The sequence below is a fragment of the Podarcis melisellensis genome (assembly GCF_964234715.1).
Source record: "Podarcis melisellensis genome assembly, chromosome: 17".
In the NCBI taxonomy this organism is placed as follows: Eukaryota; Metazoa; Chordata; class Lepidosauria; order Squamata; family Lacertidae; genus Podarcis; species Podarcis melisellensis.
This window is the reverse complement of record NC_138534.1, coordinates 39,206,935-39,229,309: the sequence shown is the minus strand read 5'-3', so window position 1 is coordinate 39,229,309 and position 22,375 is coordinate 39,206,935. Positions and strand designations below refer to the sequence as shown.

The 22,375-nt window shown below is 43.2% G+C and overlaps 1 protein-coding gene across 2 annotated transcripts in view; it reads right to left on the bottom strand.

Moving 5' to 3' along the window:
* The window catches only part of SPAG17 (sperm associated antigen 17), a 75,665-nt gene extending 57,889 nt beyond the window's left edge, over positions 1-17,776 (bottom strand). For both annotated transcript variants that reach the window (XM_081893606.1, XM_081893607.1), the window contains exons 1-9: positions 17,636-17,776; positions 14,636-14,776; positions 13,332-13,421; positions 10,794-10,925; positions 8,248-8,446; positions 6,958-7,152; positions 4,345-4,526; positions 2,428-2,568; positions 201-279 (exon numbers count right to left, since the gene is read on the bottom strand). In XM_081893606.1, the coding sequence (XP_081749732.1) occupies positions 201-279; positions 2,428-2,568; positions 4,345-4,526; positions 6,958-7,152; positions 8,248-8,446; positions 10,794-10,925; positions 13,332-13,421; positions 14,636-14,776; positions 17,636-17,737 (1,261 nt within the window). In that variant the 5' untranslated portion in view covers positions 17,738-17,776. The remainder of the gene's footprint in view (positions 1-200; positions 280-2,427; positions 2,569-4,344; positions 4,527-6,957; positions 7,153-8,247; positions 8,447-10,793; positions 10,926-13,331; positions 13,422-14,635; positions 14,777-17,635) is intronic.
* Positions 17,777-22,375: the final 4,599 nt, after the last annotated feature.

The following is a 22,375-nucleotide window of genomic DNA, read 5'->3' as shown; positions in this document are numbered from 1 at the left end:
GCATCTCATCACAGAAGTTGGAATTTTCAGGTTCTGGATGGCAGCTTGAATCAAAACTCACCACATCACAAAACTCATCACCCCACTGCTATCTGAAGAAGGTTTACACATATTTTGCCCTATTTCTCCAGCATGTTGAAAAGGAATTGCTCTTTTCAATGACAAAGTTTAGGAATAACTTGAAGACACTTCACACATACCTGTTGTTAAAACTGGAGCAGCAGGCTCTTCCGCTGCCTGCTTTCTCCTTGAAGGTGTAGGTGGAGCAGCAGGTGGTACCTTGTGAAACAAAAACATTTATGACAATACAGCCGTCTTATATTCAAATCTTCAACCCAGTTATTGCAGTACTTGAATGAAGGATTTAAACAGGCTGTCAATTTTGCTGCTGGACACTCTTTGTGAATAATGTGATGCAAGGAACTACTGTAGGTTTGAGTCACATAGAGTGCTGGAGGAATCTTGGGATCACCTGGAGGGGAATTTCTGAATTAATGTAGAATTTAGGCTGCCCTTTCCATGACTTAGACGAACCCCAGCCTTTCTGATACAATTCACACAACCAGTTTAACCATTTACAAGGCAACCTATAGGTCAAAAGGCATTTCAAAATTAAAATGTCTTTGCCAGCCGACGAGAGGCCATCTGAAATGGGACTAGATGCCCTTGGCAAGGAATTCCAGCACCTGACAGCAGCCAAGAAAGCCCTCTCTCGAGTCTCCACCAAATGTACTTCAGGACAGAAAGATGGATATCTCCTGAGGATCTTAAAATCCAGATTGGTATGGGTGAATAACTGCACACATAGTCACATAGGGATTTGTAGATCATAACCAGTATATTTAATTATGCTTTTGCGAAAGGGACAGGTTGCCAGCTCTGGTCTGGCTTTTGCTTTTTCAACCGGCTAAACTTTATGAGTAGGTAATGTCCTATGGAGAGCCTGTTGTAGTAGACTTGGGCTTTAAACTGTAAAAAGAAGGGTTATTTTCTACGTCCTAAGACTATGTCATACATTACTATAAAATACCCCCCCCCAAAAAAAGTCCACTTTCTCACCCGATCTTTGGGAGGTTCACAACCTCGAAATGCAATGAAATATTGCTGGGCTGCAGCCTCCTGCTTCCTAAACCTGTGCAATGTCATAAATGTAGGTTGCTCCTTTGACAAATAGCTGTGGCTTCCTGTGCTGCTGCTTCCGGTCCCTCCTTATCCATGCCCGACAAAGGGCTCCTTTCACCCCCTCCCCCATGCGTCTTGAACCCTTGTTCCAGGGAGTCCTTGGGTGGGAGAAGGTGTCATGCCTCTTCTCACTTCTTCTGTGTTTTGAAGTAAAAAAGCGCTTACATGCACAGTAGATACATGAGTCTGTGTGTACAGGTATGTGGGGGGTGAGTAAAAAAGGGGCATTCATATCCCTGTGGAGCAGGATTTGCCCTACAGTAGCAAATGCAGCAGGCTGCTGTGGCATTATTGAGTCTGGCGGAGGTTAGATTGTATGTGGAGCTGAGGGCTGTTATAGGGGAATCTCCCCCTAGCTCAGACCAAATGGGCTCCTTCTGTAATGTCTTCACTGATACATTTTGGTACGCCACCCCACAACTGGCAGGGCTCCTATGGATCCTGGCTTTGTGGCTGGAAGTAAGAACGTAAGAACCTGCGAGATCAGGCCAATGGCTCATCTTGTCCAACGTCCTGTTCTCACAGTGACCAACCAGATGCCTGTGCAAAGCTCAAAAGCAGCACCAGAATGCAACTCTCCCCCCTTGTGATTCCTAGCAACTGGTATTCATGTACTTTGTGTACTCCTCCCTTCTTCGCCATTTTTGGGGTGTTTTCTTCTTCTTTACTTGTTCTTGGATCTGATATCAGATCCAGGGCCCTGCAGGATCTGATTTCTTTCCGCAGGGCCTGTAAGACAGAGTTGTTCTGCCTGGCCTTTGGCTTGGAGCCAATTTGATTCCCTCCCCCTCTTTCTTTTTCCTTTCTCCTCCTGTGATGAGGCTGCATTTTAATGTTTCAATATTTTAATGTTGTGTTTTAATCTTGTTTTAAAGTTGTATTCCTTCAACTTGTTTTTATTATTGCTTGTTAGCCGCCCTGAGCCTGGCCTTGGCTGGGGAGGGCGGGGTATAAATAAAAATTACTATAAAAATTATTATTATTATTATTATTATTATTATTATTATTATTATTATTATTATTATTATATAAGTGCCCCAAAGTAGCAGCAGGATCATAGATTTCCCCAGTGACCTGAGAAGTAATGGCTTTCCCAAGACTATTCCATCCAACCATTTTTGCTCTGGACCACACTACTGACACCGAACTATCTACTAGACGATGCATATTTATGCAGAAATGTACTCCTATGCACAATTTTACATGGAAATATATCTGCTACCAAGCATGGACGCGGTCTCTGACCTCAGCCTTGCTCTTCTTTTCTACTACGGGGACATTAATAAATTTGGTGGATTTCAAGTAGTGCTGATGCTGTCTTTTCCAGTCCAGGCAGTCATACATCAAACATGCCACAACTTCAAAGAGCTCCGTTCCAAATTCAAGCTACACAAAAGAAAAGGAGGAAATATAAAGACTGGCTTTATAACATGCAGAACACATGGGAACTCAGCCAACTTCTAAGCAATGAATTATACATGTTATTGAATAACACAACAAGCATGATTCAATTTGAATGCATTTTAATATTAATATTATCCCACCTCAAAAAAAGCCCAGATTTCCATTATGGGAGAGTTCCTATTTGTTCTTCCACTCAGCACGTGGCAGTAAATCCATACCGCCAAAGACCAGAATTCCAAGCTAAATGACAACTACAGTAAATGCTTTTTCTTCCCATCATCTATTTAGGAGAATGTGGTATACAAGACATATTGTTTTGCAAATGAAGCTTCTGTTTAACCATGCCCAATGATCAGAGATGAACAATGCGGCAGTTACTTCCCTGTGATGCAATCACACCCCCCTAAGGAAAATGTTGGAATTAACCAGCTACATGGCTTGCCTAACTGCACTGACGGTTGACAAGGCACATTGGAGATTGGAATGCAAGCCAGGAGTAGCAGACCTCAGAAAAACCATTTCTCTTAGTCAACCAACTGCCACCCAACTGGACACATCTCCAGTTACAATGCTGCATCACCCAAGGGGATTTAGACCATCACAAATAAACAAAGTTTAGCTAAATTTCTATCTCCTCTCCTATTTTGATTACTACCCTAGGACAGGTATGGGAAACCATTTTGGTGTCAAGTGCCACAGATGGGCCAAATTTGACAAGTGGGTGTCATGATGACATTATACAAACTGACAGCTGGGTTGTCCCAACTATCTGTCAAAATCCCTTGTATAGTTTTGCAAATCTCGCCATGCTTCCCCTTTAAACATTCAATCTTGGAGGCTTATAAGTGGAGTGTGGGAAGACTTGTGAAGCCCTTTAAGCAACTAGATGAGTGAGCTTCTTTCTCCTCTTCCCCACCCTCTGCTGCCTGCTTGGGATGGGTAGGAGGAGACAGGAGCCTTTAAACATCTGGGCAGGCAGCAAGGCGAAAGGAGTCTGTACAATGCAGACGTCTTTCTACTCGTTGCCACCCACTCAGATTTTAAACAGAGGAGCACTCTCCCTTTCAGACAGCTCTTGATTGAACCTCTGCTTTTCAGAGGCTCCAGCACAACTGCTGGGCTGCTTGAACCAATGAATGATGCAATGACCCTGTCCTCTCGCCAATCAGCTGACAGCACCAGATATATCAGTTGATGGGTGGGTGGGCAGTTTGGGAAAAATGGCTCCGTGGCCCTGGAAGGCCAAGATTCACCATCTCTGCTCTAGAAAGCCTCAAACTGAACCTTAAGGGTATACTGATTGGTGAGGGACCATGCTAAACCTCAGGGTTCAGATTAACAGCTATTCCCACTCCGGAATTAGAAACAAATGTCACACCATGCACTATTGCCCACTTACCCCACACAAATGCTTCTTGTAAAAGACAATGGGCACGAGAGAATTCCTCCCATATGGCCTATACCACCCCCAAATCTGATCCAAAGCCTTGGAGGAGGCCCTAGATCCTACTTAGGGGGCACATGGGCAAGGAGAGCAGGGAAATGATCAGTGGCGCAAGGAGAAATCCATGCGCTAATGGAATGTTAACCTTAGTGCTACATCAAATATAACCCAATACGACTAGCCAGGGCCTTTAGTTCAGGGCGAACTCACAGGAACTCAGTTCTGGCACCTCTCAGGTGGGCACCATTGCCATTCTAAGAAAATGAGGGTGAGTTCTGGCACCATATTTCTAGAAAAATAGCACTGCTACTAACCAACATGTCAGTGTTACTCCAGTCAGCAGGAAAGGAAGACTCATTGACTAGGTGATGGAGTCGAGCTATCTGAAAAAGATTTGATCCTGGTTTCCCACTATTCAGAATTGGCTCCAAATATTTCCAGAAGGTTTTCAGGTCCTTGGCAGCTTTCTGCTTCTTCTTCTTTTCAGCTTCAACAACTAGGGTTGCATGAGCATGGAATTATTTTAGCAGGCAAGTATGCCCATAGCAAATCTTAAACATACTTTGGGCAAAAAGGATTAAGCCACGGTCAGCTCACTCTTTTGCAAAGCCGATTTAATAATCTAAGCTTTGGTCAGATAACATGATACATAGGAATGGATGAATCTGTCAACTTTGGTTTCTTTCGGTTTTGTCATATTTCCAAGTTCAGTTCTCTACCTTTCCATGACAGCTTTTTTTGTTAAGTCCTCATGAAAACTGATCAGAATTTTAGTGAGAAATTCTCCTAATTGTGATGGACTGCTTGGAAGCAGAGGAATGGCAGGAGGAACCAGCTGGGGAACCCAAAGGGGGAAAGGCTCAGAGCCCGGGGAGCGGTGGTGGGACAACAATGAGCAGTCAGAAGGAGATGAGGAAGAGGAGGTGTCGAAAGCTGAAGAGGTAACAGGGCTTAGTGAGCTGGGAGTCTGTGGCAAAGACAAGTCCAGAGGCAGAGGAAGAAGCTGAAACAGGCAAGTGGGAGGAGGGAGGTCAAGAAGCAGAGATGAATCAGGCTGGTGAAGCGTCATAAGTATCTCCCCCTCCTGCTGTGACAAGCTCCCTTCTCCCCAACTCCCAGGAATAGAAGAGGCATGGAACAGGAGGAGCAAAGACAGACACAGTCTCCGATTGCTGAGGGGGGGGGGAGCCCTGGAGAGGAGGAGACATAGACGGTTGTGGGGAGGCAGGGAGTTTTAGTTTTGGCAACTGATTTCATGGAGTAAGACTTACAGGGAATAAGCTGCTGTGCTCATTAGGCCTGACACCCAGTCAGGTCTGTGAAAGTCGTGTTTTTGCTAATAAAGAGTTAACGCCAACTTGGAACCGTTGGAAATGGCCAGCTCGTTCTGTGACACTAATGTACACATTTTGTAAAGCAATTTCCCCCAATGTAATGTACTTCTTCCTCCTTTCCTGTTTGGTCTATTCTTTTGAATAGGATATACTCCTCAATTTCTACATTCCTGTCATGAGTTTCATATTAAGAGCTCAAATTCATCTTGCTTGTTTCCCATACCCTGGGCTTTAGTATAGAAACTGAAACCACAAGTCATTCCCTCCAGCTGTTTCCTTAAATGAAGCTATTATTCCCAGTACTAGGTATTCCTGTCATCTGTAATATTGTCTCCCTCCTGCACAGGATTTAGTTTAAAGCTTTCCTGGGCAGGTTCACAAGACTCTTAGCAAACATACTCTTGCCAACTGCTGTGAGGTGCAAGCCATCTCTTACCATAAGTCCTTCCTCAAGGAAATGGAGACCATGATCCAAGAAGCCAAACCTTGGATCCAACTTCCTCCTTCCTGCTGCTTGACTTTACAAATACTCCCATTGCCTTTCTTTCCTTCCACCTGTCTGTCACCTAGCTGCAGCTTTTGCTGCACCTAAGGAGACCCTGGCCCAAAGCACCAGCCTAGAATAGAGGCCTCTTTTTTGTTGGCTCCATGGAGCTATTAAGCAGGAAGACTCAACCATCACTACTGTTGTTAAGAAAACTACTGTGGGGATCCCACAGTATGATACTGACTTGGCACAAAGTGTTTTTTAATTACTGCATTATAACAATGCAACAAATAAACCTTAATTAACAGAAAGCACAAGAGCAGCTGTTTGTATGTTTCCATTAAGATCTTTTTAAGCATTTAAGTGGCAAAGAGGACAGGCAATTCATCTCATCAGAGGGCACATGGATGAGTTGGTTATCTACTTCCCCCCACCATTTGAACATGCCCAACTCTCTCCCTTCGATGCTGGGCTGGGGTGCACTAGCTTGGGATTCTAAAGGGTCTAAAGGGTTACGGGAAACCCGGCAGAGGGCCTTCTCGGTAGTGGCGCAAGCCCTGTGGAACACCCTCCCAGAAGATGTCAAAGAGATAAATAACTACACAAACCTCCATAGACATCTGAAGGCAGCCCTGTATCAGAAAGTTTTTAATGTGTGATGTTCTATTGTGTCTTTGTACTGGTATATTGTTGGAAACTTCTCAGAATGGCTGGAGCAACCCAGCCAAAAGGGCAGGGTACACAAAATTATTATTATTATTATTATTAAGCTAGCATGCACTTGCTAACTATAAGTGAGTTTGGGGTGGGAGGTAGAAGGATCAGTTTGACTAGTGTTTTTCTGCAAGGACTGTGCCCTGTGCCATGATCACCCTTACTTATTACTCTTCTGATTCATCCAGAAATGAACTTAGCTCAGCAATAAGATACAGATTTTAAAGTCTAGTGAAATATCAATAGTATATCTTGGTTTTGGGGGTTTTTGTTTCCTAACAGCTAATTAAAGTGCTCAAATTATGCTACAACAAAATTGCCCATCTAAAACAAGAATAAGAATGGTGGATTTTCAGTTTCAAACAACATACAATTGCTAATCATCAGCTCACCTTCTGCTTCAAGAAATGGTTCTTCCTGCAAGGCAACTCCTTCCAGGTGGGTCTGGAGTGGCTCATAATTGTCAGAAGAAATCTTAATGACACTTGCAACATTGATCCCGAGATCGGATAGCACAGGCAGAAGTTGAGGGTAGGGAAATCCACTAATTATGAAATAATACTGAGCACCGTCATCTGGTTCGTCATCTGTTCAAAACATCATACGAAGCTCATTGGTTTTATTAAAGCATAATACTGAGAAAGCATCCAAATATGGCTTGCATATAAGTTATTTTCCATAAATACATCTATTACAAATCCTGCTTTTCAAATGCATGAAACTTTTGAAGACTTACAGTTCAGATTGTAATATAAGCAATTTATAAGGGAATGGGTGTAACTCAGGAGGGGGCAGGGAGGCTGGGAGAAACCCTTTTGAAATAAGGGTTAATAGTGTGAAACTATTTAACTAACATTTAGTGTTTAGAGAGAGTTGATAAATGTATGTCCTGCCCAAGTAGTATCATTCCCTATGTTGTCTTCAGAAAGGCATTTCCAAGGAAATTTTTCCCTGCCAATGCTGGACTGTGCTGCCATGGAATGGATGAAAGAGGCAGTATAGCCATCCCTTATTTTATTTCTGAGGTGTTCCCCAGCAAGCATTGCCAAAGCTATAACTGACAGGTGACATTAAAAGGGTGATACCATATTGAGATTCACTGAGCAAGCAATGGAAGGCAACATGGGGGTGGGGGTGGGGGGGCATCCCATCTCCTTTCATGGGAGCAGGAAATGGGAACAATTACCGTATCCAAGGAAAACCCTGCTCTTCCCTATGCCTGTTTATTCAGCACCTGAAATGCTTCTGGATACACATCACCTTCTATTACTACGTACAAGAATTATTTCTGAATGAGAAGAAGGCTCTCCCTTTTGCCTGTGTGCACAAGGCAGTCACAAAAAGACATGAAAGACCTTCTCTAGTATTTACAGGCAAATTTGCAAGCTGTGAGCCTAAACATGCTTTGCTGAATGCTAAGTTCCTCTTGAAACTAGCAGGACATATTTCTAAAAATATGTGAAATCTAAAAGCAAAGGTCAAAAGGATTTGCTTAATCGTCATTTACTGTCTTCATATATTCTATGTTTACTGGCTTCCTGTAATTTAATTTATTACATTCTAATATCATGTCTCGTATGCTTGAGCTCCAGGATTAGCCACAGCTTCCTCTTAGTGTGAATCAGTCCGAAGTCCTGAATCTGTAGCTCTTTTGACATGAAGCATATTTATATTTTACACACCGATGTATTTGTCAAGATCATCTTCTTCTCCACGCCGTTTAAGCTTGGTGTCTTTCTTAATGGTAGCTGCCGACGCACTCGGTGACTCGGGTCCCTTCTTCTTCCCTTTCCCTTTGGCACTGGGAGGTTTCTCCTTTTTGCCGCCTTTCCCTTTCCCTTTCCCCTTTTCGTCTTTCTCCTTGTCCTTGTCCTCGGTTGTCTACCAAATTAGATAAACTACATGCACATCTTATGAAAAACAACAGGGGGGGAATATTACATTGGCGTAATACAATCATTGGTACTCCTATCTGAGGCAGCTGGCTCCAAATCTAGTATGTGTTCTGAAAAGGAAAAACGAGTCCCTTTCCACCCCCTTGCTCCTTCCTGCTGAAGCATCCCTGCATGGTGCAGGAAGGAGGGTTTGTTTACTGCACAATACACTTCTCCCTCAACCCCAATGCCCTCCAGGATATTCATTACAACCTTCTGGAGCCCATGCAGGCAACTTCCTTCTTTCCCCTACGCACATTTTAGTTTCCTTCTCACGCCTCAACGAATACTTTGACATTCCACACACCCTGACACCTCAGATTCTTCTCAGACCATTTAAAATACCCTCCCCTCCACCATTTTAACGGACAGTTTCTGTATGCTTCCAAACGAATAGTCATCCAACCATCAAAGTTTGCTACTAGTCAGAGTGGTTACATTTTTATTCTGCCCTTTCTCAAGGGAAGCGTCTCTGCTTCCACTTTATGGCTTATATCTAATCAGGGAAGATAGGCACTCCGGCACTGGAAGAGGCAAATAGTTGTAATATAACAATGTTGTTATATTACTCAAGTCAGCCCATCAGTCCATCCAGCCCACTACTGCCTACCCAAGCTGGAAGCTGCTCTTCCATTCTCAAAGGTCTTTCTAAACTCTACAACCAGAAAAGTTGGGGGCTGCACCCAGGGTACAAAAACATCTGTCCTACCCCTGAACTACTCCTGAAACGCTGAGCATTGCTGATATTTGCCACTTGTTTTAGCCTTTAAAACACAACAATGACCGCTCCCCAAATCAAATGGGGGGGGGGCGTTTTTTGCGTGGTCGTGTGCAGCCTTCCCCCCGATCCTACGCAGCTCCCTAAAATACAACCTGGCTTTGCCCCCTCCCACGCTGGATACCTGGAGGTTCCAGCCTAGCCTCAGGCAGTTAACCAATCCTGGCGGGGGGGGGCGTTGCCAGGAGAGTTGGCCAGGTAGGGTCAGACCGCCCTGCCCACAATAGAGGGTAGAACCTACCTGGGAGTCCTTGGCGGTTTCAGGCCTTGGGTGGAATCCTTTAGTCTATCTTCCCTAAATTGGGGGGGGGGCATGAAGCGGTAACCCATCCCCCCCCCGCAGTGGCAACCCCAGGTTTCCCCGTTAAAGGGGTTGTTCCCCAGATCCCTGGCTGGGGCCTGGAAGAGATATACACCCAATGCTTAACCCAGGGGACAGCAAACCTTTTCAGCAGGGGGCCAGTCCACTGTCCCTGAGACCTTGTGGGGGGCCAGTCTATATTGTTTTTTTGGGGGGAAAGAACGAATTCTAATGCCCCACAAATAACCCAGAGATGAATTTTAAATAAAAGCACACATTCAACTCATGTGAAAACACCAGGCAGGCCCCACAAATAACCCAAGGAAGCATTTTAAATAAAAGAACACATTCTACTCATGTAAAAACACACTGATTCCCGGACTGTCTGCGGGCTGGATTTAGAAGGCGATTGGGCCAGATCCGGCCCCCGGGCCTTAGTTTGCCTACCCATGGCCTAAGCCAAGGTCTCCCTACACCTGAATCTTTAATAAATTTGTGGCCAATTTTAATCCCATAACACGTGGTCATGAGTCATTATTCCACCAGGGAGTTGCCTGGGGTTGGGGGCGGGGGTCTCTGCCTGTCTACTCAATGCTAAACTGCATTTAAGTTAGAAGGAAAATCCACTGGCAAAGTAACCTCCTCGCACCTTGCTTCAGGGTTTTGTTGTGACCAGGGCAGGGTTGTACCCTGGGCTGGCATGATGTTGGGCCATTTCTCTGGGCTTGCTTGAGGAATGTGTGTGTGTGTGTGTGTGCGCGCGCGCGCGCTTTAGATTTGGCAGATCCATGCCTGAACTTAATACACCTAGTTTCATTCCGCTGTACTGGGCACCTCTGGCATCATAAGTGTTGCCTTGCCAATGGCACTCCCTTTCTGTCAAAAGCACTTAATACCACTTCCCAAGGCCCTTCAGCCAGCCTCCCAGGAAAGTTAGGACCGCTGCCTAAACAGTAACAACAGCAAGAACAACTAAAATTAAACTCAGTTTAAATAAATGCAGAGTACTAACGAATACCACAGATAAGCAAAGTTAGAAAAATATAATCCATCTCTGAATGCAACAAAAAATAAACAAGATTACTATTTCAACAAATTGCTTATGATTCAAGTGGTATTTTGTTTCACATTTGACTAAAAGTACAATTTGTTAATGTTTCAGCTCCGAAGTCCATTGAATTCAATAGGACTTACTCCCAGGTGATCCTAAAATACCTTCTTTTCAGCAGCCCTTCTCTGCAGGTCCTTCTGTTTAATGCAGAGCATCTGATATTTAATTAACTTTCCAATCAGAGTTACGGGAAGTGCTTCCCCATTACTGAGAATGATTTTTGCCACCTCTAACACCTGCAAAGAGAAAATGAATGATTATTGCTTCAGTATTAAATTCAGTATATGTGGTGTCCTGCAACAGGAGACATAAGCATACTGGTTGACGATAGGGAATGAGGAATAGGGATGTACCAGTTCTGGTTTGCAAGTCTGGCCTGTCTTAAAAGGTAAGGAAAATCAGCTATAGAGCCTGTTCCAACCCCTCTGGGAAGGCTGTAATTCACCAATAGCAACCTGGGCAAAACAGGACATGATTTTGTGTTGGCAAATTTTGGTGAGTGTAGCAAACAGAAGTTTGAGCCTGCCATATTTGACCTGGTGCAAAATTACACCATGGATGTGGGTGTCATGGAAACAAAGATGTTTAGGACATGGGACAACGATATGCCCAGCGTGCAGTCCCATTCCAGTAGAACAAGCACTATTGGTTTGGCATTCAAGCGGTGTTCATAGATTCCACCAAACCTTCAGGTTCAGATTTCAGGTATGATATGGCACTGCTACAACATAGCTGTTTTTAAGTACAATTTGTTCAGACAGTAAACCAACAATGGGAACCTTGCTATTATTTGTACCTGCAAACACAAATGGAAACTAACCAATGGCAGTTTCAGAAATACTTTTGGGTACTAGAGTTTCCATCCGGGTACAATTTCCCCCTTTCTTGTTCATACTGATTCTGCTGGTGTGTAGCCTAATTGGGGTGGAATAAGGTTGTTGAATTTTCTTTGGGTGATGACAGCAGTAAGAACATACGGCTACGCTGTCCAGATGTGTGGCATTGACAAGCTGTTTTATGACTATGTTTTTTACAGCTTGTTTCCACCAAATTTCATATAACTTACTAACATCTGGGATCTTTTCCTTACATTCACATATCCACTTAAGAACAACAACATGACACAAAAACGCATCAATAGTTTTTAGAGGAGAGAGGTGTTGCATGATAGTGACTCTTAAAACGTTCTTCCAAGGTTGAAAGTGTTTCTAAGGAAGACTTTATATAAAACATTTCTCTAATTTTCTTTTTAAGCATACTGGATCTATTTATAGCTTTTGAATGAATGAGGTGTTACTCCACAGTTCTGACATCCTCTCATACCCTCACACCTCTGGAGAAATTGCACTCGACTGCATATGGTGTCGATTTTGCTTTCACAGATATGGACGACTGTTCTTGCTGCATGTCGATATGTTGTCTGAAGCTGGCAGGCTTCATGTTGAGAATGCAGTCAAAGGGCTTCACTCTCGACAAATGCAAGGGCAGAGAAAGATGCTACGTAGTTCCTAGTCTACAGCTGCTAGGGTTCATATGGTGAATGAGGGAGAGTCACTTTAGCTTTGTACCATCAACTGCAGGCTGCACTGGAACTGTGTAAAGGATTAATAGTTTCAGAGGACTTAAACAAGTCAGCTAAGTTGGAAACCGTCTAAATGATATCCTAAATGCAGCACGTTTTCACCAAAGGGTACCATCCCTTTGGGGGGCATTACTTTGGGTGTAAGAAAGCAAGGGGAAAGAGCCAAGTCTCACTCTCCTGAGCATGGAGAGTGCAATTAAAGTGATAATTACAGGTGGATCTTTCCATGGTTAAGTGAAACATGAGCACAACTGCTAACATATTTATATCTACTCCAATTGACTTCTGAAGGGCTGGGTGCGAGTGTGGTTCCTGTTAACTACATTTATTTTTATTATTATAAAGTAACGCTGTTTATTATTCTTAGGACAATGCTGGGTTAGCCTGCACTAGGACCAGAGGGCCAATGATTCAGGAAGGAGGTGCAGATACCACTATGGGCAGGGAATGCTATAGCAGTGTAGAGAAGGAACATCAGGTCTTAATAATACTAGTGGCTTGTCTGTAGTCTTAAACCTGAAGATAGTTTGAAGGAACACCAAGTTGGTTAATGGGATCCAGGAAAAGCATGCCAACCTTGCTCATGTGACTGAGACCTGGTGGCCTTCTACAGTCTACTGCACCTAGAGGAGTTCCAAACAAACAGAAAGGAAAAAATGTTCCAGAAATTCTAAACCATTTGTTTATGCCCTGGAAGCTCAAATCTTGCAAACCATGGTTTGGTATGATGACGTGTCCAAACCTATACAAGTCCAGTTGTGCGTTGTGTGCTTGTTTGGGACTCCAAAATAAGTGCAGACGTGTGAAATGACCTATGAAGTAACACTTAGCTGCTCACCATATAACATCCTGACACACCATTGCTTACCCTTAGTATGCTGACTAGAAATGCTATAGTGTACACTATTCTACATCTAGCGTCTCATAAAAAAAAGTTTCAAGGTTTTCTTCAGTACCAGCTGCAAAGCAAACAGCCCCAGCCATGAAAGCATTCTCTTCCGAAGAGACAAGAGCTAGAAAAGTAATCCAAACAATGGTAATTAAAAATGCTTTCACTCACCTCAGTATACAAAGGCGGTTCTTTTTCTTTTTCCTTTTCCTTTTCTTTTTCTTTTCCCTTTGGTTTGCTTACTTCTCCACTTCCCATGATCTGTAAAACATATATAATGTAATGAACAAAGACAAGAGAATTAAATTTTCTGAATTTATTTTATGCTCCCCTAGGTATGTAAAAGGGACACGGGTGGCACTGTGGTCCAAACCACTGAGCCTCTGGGTTTGCCGATCGGAAGGTCGGCAGTTCAAATCCCTGCAACGGGGTGAGCTCCCGTTGCTTGGTCCCTGCTCCTGCCAACCTAGCAGTTCAAAAGCACACAGTGCAAGTAGATAAATAGGCACCGCTCCGGCAGGAAGGTAAACGGCGTTTCCATGCGCTGCTCTGGTTCGCCAGAAGCGGCTTAGTCATGCCGGCCACATGACCCGGAAAAACTGTCTTCGGACAAACATCGGCTCCCTCGGCCAGTAAAGCAAGATGAGTGCCACAACCCCAGAGTTGTTCGCGACTGGACTTAACTGTCAGGGGTCCTTTACCTTTAGGTTTGGGTTTATAATACTCAGACACCCTCAGAGTGAGATGTGTTGCTTAATGTAGACTACTTTAGCTGAGTCTGAAGACTTGGGGAAAGGTAAAATTTACCTTTTTTTACTCTGACTAGCAAGCTCCTATGCCATATCACAATCTGATTTTGAAACTCAAAAAGGGCTTATCAGGTGCATGCCCAATGATCCTTTGCGCAAACAGAACTGGTTTTGCTACTCCTTAAATCCCTAGCCTAATCTTCTAAGGAGAGTACATGTATTGCACTCTAAGGAAAGTAAGTATATTGAACTCTACATGGCTTATAAACATGCTGCATGTTAGACATTTAAAACTATCCTGACCAAAGTCTTAAACTACTGCTAATAAAGCTCTTGTAAGGTATAGTGTCAAGACTCAACAGAGAGTACAGGCTTCTTGCTCCAAGATTTCCACTCAGATATCTGACAAAGCAAAGGGGGTAAAACAGCTTCCAATTTCCTTCCTCCAATCCAGTTTCAAGGGATGCAAATGAGCCCCAGGGTGATTCCTCTCAATCCAGCTACATCTAGTATTTAAATTCTGCCTCCCTGTCAATGCCCACGTCCTTCTCCTCCAGCTTATTCTGAGAATCATATCCCAGGACACCAGGAAGCACATTTCCATCCCGTGGCAATGGGGTGAGCATTATTTTACATCACTATTGGTCATAGGTAGAGATGCATTCTCGTTTCAGTTTTAACCCCAGGATCCACTCTCCACCTCTCACCATTATAAATACCAAATACCTGTGCTAATGTTCCTTCCCAAGTCACCACACTAAAGAGCCTCCGCATTGGGACCTGCACAGCAAGAGACAGGGCCTTCGTGTGAAGTTCATCCTCAATTTGTTCCCCAACAACCATTGCGATACTGGGAATCCAATTTTCCTATCCCAAAAACAAACAAACAATTTTTACATTCAAGAAGTATAGACAACTACTCTCTTACCACCAGATGGCAATATTATACTGCAGAATAATTTTCTCAATGTGTTTGATGCTAGCAAAATTCAGTGACAGTTCTCTGTATGATTTAGACATACATACTTGCATTGGTTGTGAAAATAATATGAAGCAAAGTTTCAAATTTATAATTTCTTACACACTTAGAAATGTATGGCGGATCAAAACACACTTCAGAACAAATGGAATTTTATATTAATATCTGCAAAGGCAACGACAAGCTACGCTTTTAAAATGATCCTTTAACTCCTATTTTTGAGGTCCACCCAAAATACTGAAACCAGCCACAGCAAAATTCAAACCTAAAGCCATTATGCTAGATTTCCAAATCAAAAAGAGGGCTTCAGTGATGTAAGACAAACACTTGACAGTGTGGAAAGTAATCAGGATTGTCCTTGTGTTGCTATCTGTAAATGGCCCTTCTTTCAATTAATACACATCTCCAGTGTTAGCCAATAAATACACTTTATTAGTCTTGCTTATTAAAGGGCTGCTTGAAAGACTGGCAGCACCATTATGAAATTAATGGGCTATGACCTTAATAATAATGTATCAATAATATATCAATAATGTGGCAATAATGTATCAAGCCATCGTACATTTCACAGTTGTCAATAATAAAGTCCAGCAGCATTTGGGGCTCCAAATGTGACCTTCAGCAACTCTGCCACATTCCACACAAATTACTGAACTGTCTTCAGGGCTAAGATACTAAAGATCCTTTTAATAAGAAATTGACTGAGCAATGGCTGATACTGTATCACTACATCAGCCTCTGTCAGCATCTCCTTTAAATTAGCTGCACAGGTGTCATCTGGATTTACAGGGGCTTGAGGGAAGAGCAGAACGTGGCATTTATTTTATTTAGGATTTCATTCATATATATATATATATATTCAATATTAAAAAAGCACAATAAAGCAATTCAGCAGAAATCAATGCAATGTTAGTTGCAACTGAATTATGTCCCATTAATTTCACTTGGATGTGAAACTATCAGGCACTGTAGATAACCCTAAGAAGCTGTGAAACTAGTGACTTGCTTAACTATGCTGACTAGTCACTTTAAAGCATTAGGCTCATCTAAGTCTACTGACTGCAGCTGGGCTTAGAAATGCCTATTGCCACAAAGGATCAGGCTGCTCATGAATTTGAGATCTGAGGATCTTATGGCTCATTTTTCTATTCAGTGTATTTAAAATATATGAACCCACCCCCAGCCCCGCTAAATGAAGAATCCAGGGAACTATAGTTTGCTAAGGGTGCTGAGAATTGTAGCTCTGTAAGGGAAACTACAATTCCCAGGGTTATTTTGGCGAAGTGATGTGCTTTAAATGTATGGTGTGCTCTTGTTAGTCTCAGACCAAAATGATGCATTAGCTCCTTGCTCAAGGCTGAGTATTGTCCAAGGATCAAATAAACTTCAAGGGCTAAGCAGCCAGTGTGGTATAGTGGTTAGTGTGTTGGACTGGGACCTGGGAGACCCGGATTTGAATCTCCACTTGGCTATGAAGCTCACTGGGCAACCTTGGGGTCAGTCAAGGCCTCTCAGACTAACCTACACCTCACAGGGTTGTTGTGCAGGTGGAATTAGGAAGCAAGAGAACCACGGAGGCCACCTGGGGGAGGGGGGGAGGCGAAATATAAATGCAAATAATAACATAAATGAAATTATCCTTTCTTTGTACGCCACCTTGAGCTCCTTGGAGAAAATGGGGGGTGTAAATGTGCTAAATTCCACTTTAAATTCCACCAAGGATAAGCATTGGGTTCACCTGGGCTACAACACATCACATGCCCTTCCTTCAATGTAAAACGCACTAAACAAAGAGGGAGACTCTGAAGCAAAACTAGGATCTCTAGCACAAGTGAGCTCAAGTGAAGCTTGTGCATGTGTGTGTACATATATATGCGAGTGTATATATATTTGTGTACATGTGTATCTGTGTATATATGTGTGCATATATTTTTTTTTGTGTGTGTGTATGTGTATATATGCAATGGTTTTTTCTGGGGGGACGCAGGGGTATGCATACCCCTAAGCATTTTCTGAATCTTTGTACTTTTGTCGATTTACTGCTTTTATTTTTCCCCAATCCGAACTATAAAACGGTGGTTTCCTTGAGTCAAAATGAGAGTACCCCTAAAAAAAGCACTATATATGTGCGCACATATATGTGTGTACAAATATGTGTATGTGTGTGTACACAGATGTATGTGTTTGTGTACATATGTGTGTGTATCTGTGTGTACGTTTGTTTGTGTGTATGTGTGTGTGTGCATATGTGTGTATATGTTTGTGTTTACATATATGTGTGCACGCATACATTATGAATGTGTGTGTGTACGTGTGTCTCCCCGCCCCACCCCAACCAACGCACCTCATCTGTGTATCTGTGTGTACGCTTGTGTGTGCATATATGTGTGTGTACATGCATATCTGTGTATGTTTGTGTTTGCATGTGTGTACACATATATATGAATGTCTTTGTGTACGTGTGTCTCCCCGCCCCACCCCAACCAATGTACCTCATCTGTGTATACGTTTGTGTGTGCATATATGTGTGGGTAAACGCATATCTGTGTATGTTTGTGTTTGCATGTGTGTACACATATATATGAATGTCTTTGTGTACGTGTGTCTCCCCGCCACACCCCAACCAATGTACCTCATCTGTGTATCTGTGTGTACTTTTGTGTGTGTTTACATATGCGTGTACACGTATATATGAATGTGTGCGTGTGTGTACACGTGTCTCTCCCCGCCCCCGCCCCCCAACGCACCTCCTCTAACCGGGCAGACACCAGCCCAGCCTCCCAGTTCTTGGAGCCAGTCCCGGTGGGCGCCGAGGCCGCGCTGCCGCTCTTGGGCCGCTTGGGCGCCATGGCCAGTTTCCCCGCAGGGACGAGAGGAAGAGGCCGAGCGGTCGCCTTGGCAACCAGAACCGGGCCGGCCCGTCGCGCATGCGCCCAAAGAGCCGCCGCCGCCGCCGTCGCCAGGGCAACCCCAGCGCGGCCTGGTCTGCGGGCGAGGCCTGCCCTTCGGGTCGCGAAAGGACCTCCTCAACATAATTATTAATCCAATAGGCGTTAATTTACGGCCCCTGCTTTTATTTATCCATGTATATATTTGGCGCCACTGACGGAAATCCGGATTAATCCGTGTTTCTCAGCATCCTTTTTTCCTACCTCAGCTCGCAGTTTTTCTTTGAAATGGGCATAACATTTTGCTCACATTTGGATATTGGGAAACCTGCCTTGGAGAAAAATGCATCTTGTGTTTTCGTGGTCTTAAGGGCGGCGTGCGCTTTTACTAAATAATAATAAAAATACCTGTCAAAATGTTGCGCTTCAGTGTTTGTGTGTGTCCTCACAGTGTTAACAATGCCCTTTGGGTGGCTGGGAGTTACGAAGGTGGGTCGCAAAAGCAGCTCCTAAACATAATTATTAATCCAATAGGCGTTGTTTTTATTTATCTACGTATTTATTTGGCGCCACTGACTGTTCAGCACGGAAATCCGGAATAATCCGTGTTTCTCAGCATCCCTTTTCCTACCTCGGTTCGCAGTTTTTCTTTGAAATGGGCATAACATTTTGCTCACATTTGGATATTGGGAAACCTGCCTTGGAGAAAAAATGCATCTTGTGCTTTCTGCTGTGGTCTTAAAGGCGGCGTGCGCTTTCACTAAATAATAAAAAAAATACCTGTCAAAATGTTGCACTTCAGGACTGCAATCCTGCTGATTCTTCAGAAATGTGTATTACGCTATGTATTGCAACTCTCTGTGTGTAAAATAATGGATTAATAATAATAATAATAATTTATTATTTATATCCCGCCCATCTGGCTGGGTTTCCCCAGCCACTCTGGGCGGCTTCCAACAAAACACTAAAATACAATAACCTATTAAACATTAAAAGCCTCCCTAAACAGGGCTGCCTTTAGATGTCTTCTAAAAGTTTGGTAGTTATTTTTCTCTGCCTGCATTTTTGCGCTCTTCTTGGGCATGGCTCTGGACTCTCCTTAGGGACATGGCTTTGGGGCTGTCACATTGAACTCCTGCACTTAAAATGTACCACTAAGCTTAACACATGATCCTATTACACTGAGACAACGCAAGATATGATATGGAAAAAATATAGAGGGGGAAAGTGTATCAGAAGGCACTTTGAAGGCTTGGCAGGCATATTAAAGGCAGCCTCAAAAGGGAAAATGTATATAAATCACATAATATGACATTACAATACGTAATATTATTTGAAAGCATAGTACATCCATGTCCACCTCCGAGGATGATGGCAAAGATGTACTTGGTCTTTGTCCACCTGTAGTTTGTACCAAAGGTGCAATCTCTTCAGTCTGCAGGCTAATAAGTGCAAGATCAGAGGTTTCTCACTAGACACCCAGCATTTCAAGGGTCCTCTCACCTTTCCCACCAGTGTAGAGCAAAGTTTATTTAGTGTATTTTATTTTATTTTATTTATGTACAGTCCTTTCAATAGAAAACTTTACATCCAAAATAAACCAGAATACAAGCAAAAACATGACTCATATATTTTCATTTGTACCAAATTCTTCCCAAATTCCCTTGTTTTTCTATTCTTTAATGTTAGTCGTCTTCTTTTAACTCCTTGTTCTTAGCCTCTTAAATCACCTATGTATCCTTAACCATTTCCCAAGTATTCTGGTATTTTTTCTGTTTTCCAATTTTTTGCCACTAGTAATCTGGCCGCTGCTGTTGCATATAGGAACACATTCCTTTTGTCCTTGGGGATGTTGATGGATATTAAGCCCAGCAAATATGCTTCCGGCTTTTTGGAGATTGAACTCTAAAAATATTTTTAAGCTCTTCATGTACCACTATCCAAAATTGCTTAACCACCTTGCACCCCCACCACATATGATACATTGTTCCTACCTCTGATTAGCATTTCCAACAGAGATTGGAGTATTTTTTATAAATCTTTGTTAATTTTACTGGGGTAAGATACCAATGGCACAACATCTTCATTAAATTTTCTTTTATCAGATGTTGTTGTTGTTTAGTCGTATAATCGTGTCTGACTCTTCGTGACCCCCTGAACCAGAGCAGGCCAGGCCCTCCTGTCTTCCACTGCCTCCCGCAGTTTGGTCAAACTCATGCTGGTAGCTCCAAAAACACTGTCCAACCATCTCATCCTCTGTCGTCCCCTTCTCCTTGTGCCCTCCATTTTTCCCAGCATCAGGGTCTTTTCCAGGAAGTCTTCTCTTCTCATGAGGTGGCCAAAGTATTGGAGCCTCAGCTTCACGATCTGTCCTTCCAGTGAGCACTCAGGGCTGATTTCCTTCAGAATGGAGAGGTTTGATCTTCTTGCAGTCCATGGGACTCTCAAGAGTCTCCTCCAGCACCAGAATTCAAAAACATCCATTCTTCGGCGATCAGCCTTCTTTATGGTCCAGCTCTCACTTCCATCACATCACTATTGGGAAAACCAGCGCTTTAACTATATGGACCTTTGTTGGCAAGGTGATGTCTCTGCTTTTTAAGATGCTGTCTAGGTTTGTCATTGCTCTTCTCCCAAGAAGCAGGCGTCTTTTAATTTTGTGACTGCTGTGACCATCTGCAGTGATCATGGAGCCCAAGAAAGTAAAATCTCTCACTGCCTCCATTTCTTCTCCTTTTATTTGCCAGGAGGTGATGGGACCAGTACCACTATCCGATAGCAAGCTGTAAAATTTATATCAATTTTCCATAGCCTGTGGAGAGCAAAGTTTCATAGCTTCTTGTATTTTACAGATTAGGCTCTGGAGAAGTTATTCTTAATCATCAATCTTGTTCTTAATCATCATAATTATATGCTATCAGCAGGTTTAGACACTGCAATGTTAAATTATCTGTCTGCCCCATTTGTGTAGAATGTGGTGGGGGTGGTTGATTTTTATATCAAGAAGGGACACTTGGGTGAAGGGAGCTGAACTCTTGTTCCTCCCCATAGTCAATCACTCAAACATACACACACCTGCCCAGCCTGGCTTGTATTGGACACAGGTTGGGGGAAAATACTGGCTGGCCATGAAGAGCAAAGGTGAATATGTTACACACACACCCCAATCCCTTTTATACATGAACAGAGCAAAAACTTGATTAAATAGATGTGGCTGTCACCACCCCATCAAGTTCAGCCTACATACTTCGCACTCGTTCGATGTACAGGGAGCTTTAGCTTGACCTCAGTGTAGTACTTTCATTAACGGACCAGAAATAAAAGGAAGTAGAAAGAAATAGAAGGCTTTCCTTCTATATTATGGACCAAAGTCTACCATCGTTGGTTTTTTCTTTCTTTTTGGGGGGTTATGCTTGAAGTGTTTCTCCCAGACACTAGTCCAAAATCAATAGTGGGTTGGTTAGTTCTGAATTTGAAAGCCGCAGTTCTACACAGAAGGCTGCTGGGAAGATTTGCCTTATAATGTCTCTAACAAATTACAAATCCAAATGGGATTTACGTGAAACCAGTATTCTGGGGCTCTTGGCATGTCTTGGAAGAAGAGTGAGCAAACTGAACTCGCACAATAGTGTTGGAGCATGACCTCAGCCTGGACCCATACTGTGCAGTGACTTGGAGGTCTGCACAGGTGTGGGCAAGCCAGGCTCACTCTCTGGCCGAAATCGCATTCCAAATATTACCATATGTTCCCACACGGAGACGAAAGAAGAGAGAGGATTGCTGCTTGGGAGAGAGCAGGAGAGCTGCCAAGATAAAGAATTCATTACAGGGGAGTCATGTTGTGATCTTACACTGGAGACAAGTGAAATATTTTGTGTGATTTAACATTCTGTGAAAATATCCCAAAACACATGCTTTCCCCCACCTCTACCCCTTGCTCTATTATACCCATCTGGCTGTTCAGAGCCAGGAATCTTTATTTAAATTTCAAGCAAGCCTTGAAATGTTGCTCTTTGCTGAATTATTGATTCAGTCCAAAATTTTGGCTGGGAGGATACTGCCCTTCCCTGTTCATTCAAGTGCCTGAGCTAGTAGCAACCAAACGCTTTTAGTCTAGTACAAATGGGGAGGAGAGATAAATTGTGTGCAAAAAGAAAGAAAGACGAAAAGAAAGAGGAAAGGAAGAAGGGAAGGTCACCTAAATAGTTGGATGAACCAGTCCTTTAAAAAAGCAGGAGGATGGAAAATTTGACCAGAAAAAGGTAGTAGACTTAAAAGATGGTTAGGAAATTTCAATGCTACAAAATACAGCCACCTGGCTACTGGATGGATTTGGGCAACTGACGCATATGGCACCTATATTGCTCTAGCAATATAATTGCCATCCCCAGGCCCCAGGTGATGTCCTTTAAAGTCTTGAGCAGGTTGGCACCAGACTACCTAAAGAGCTGCCTGCACCTGTATCAACTGCCCTGTACCTTAAGATCTGCTCTGAAGGCTTTACAGCAACAGTTAGGTTGGCTGGCACGTAGAGCAGGGGCTTCTTGTCAGTGGCCCCACAGTTATGGAATTCAATTTTACATGTGATCAGGAAGGCCC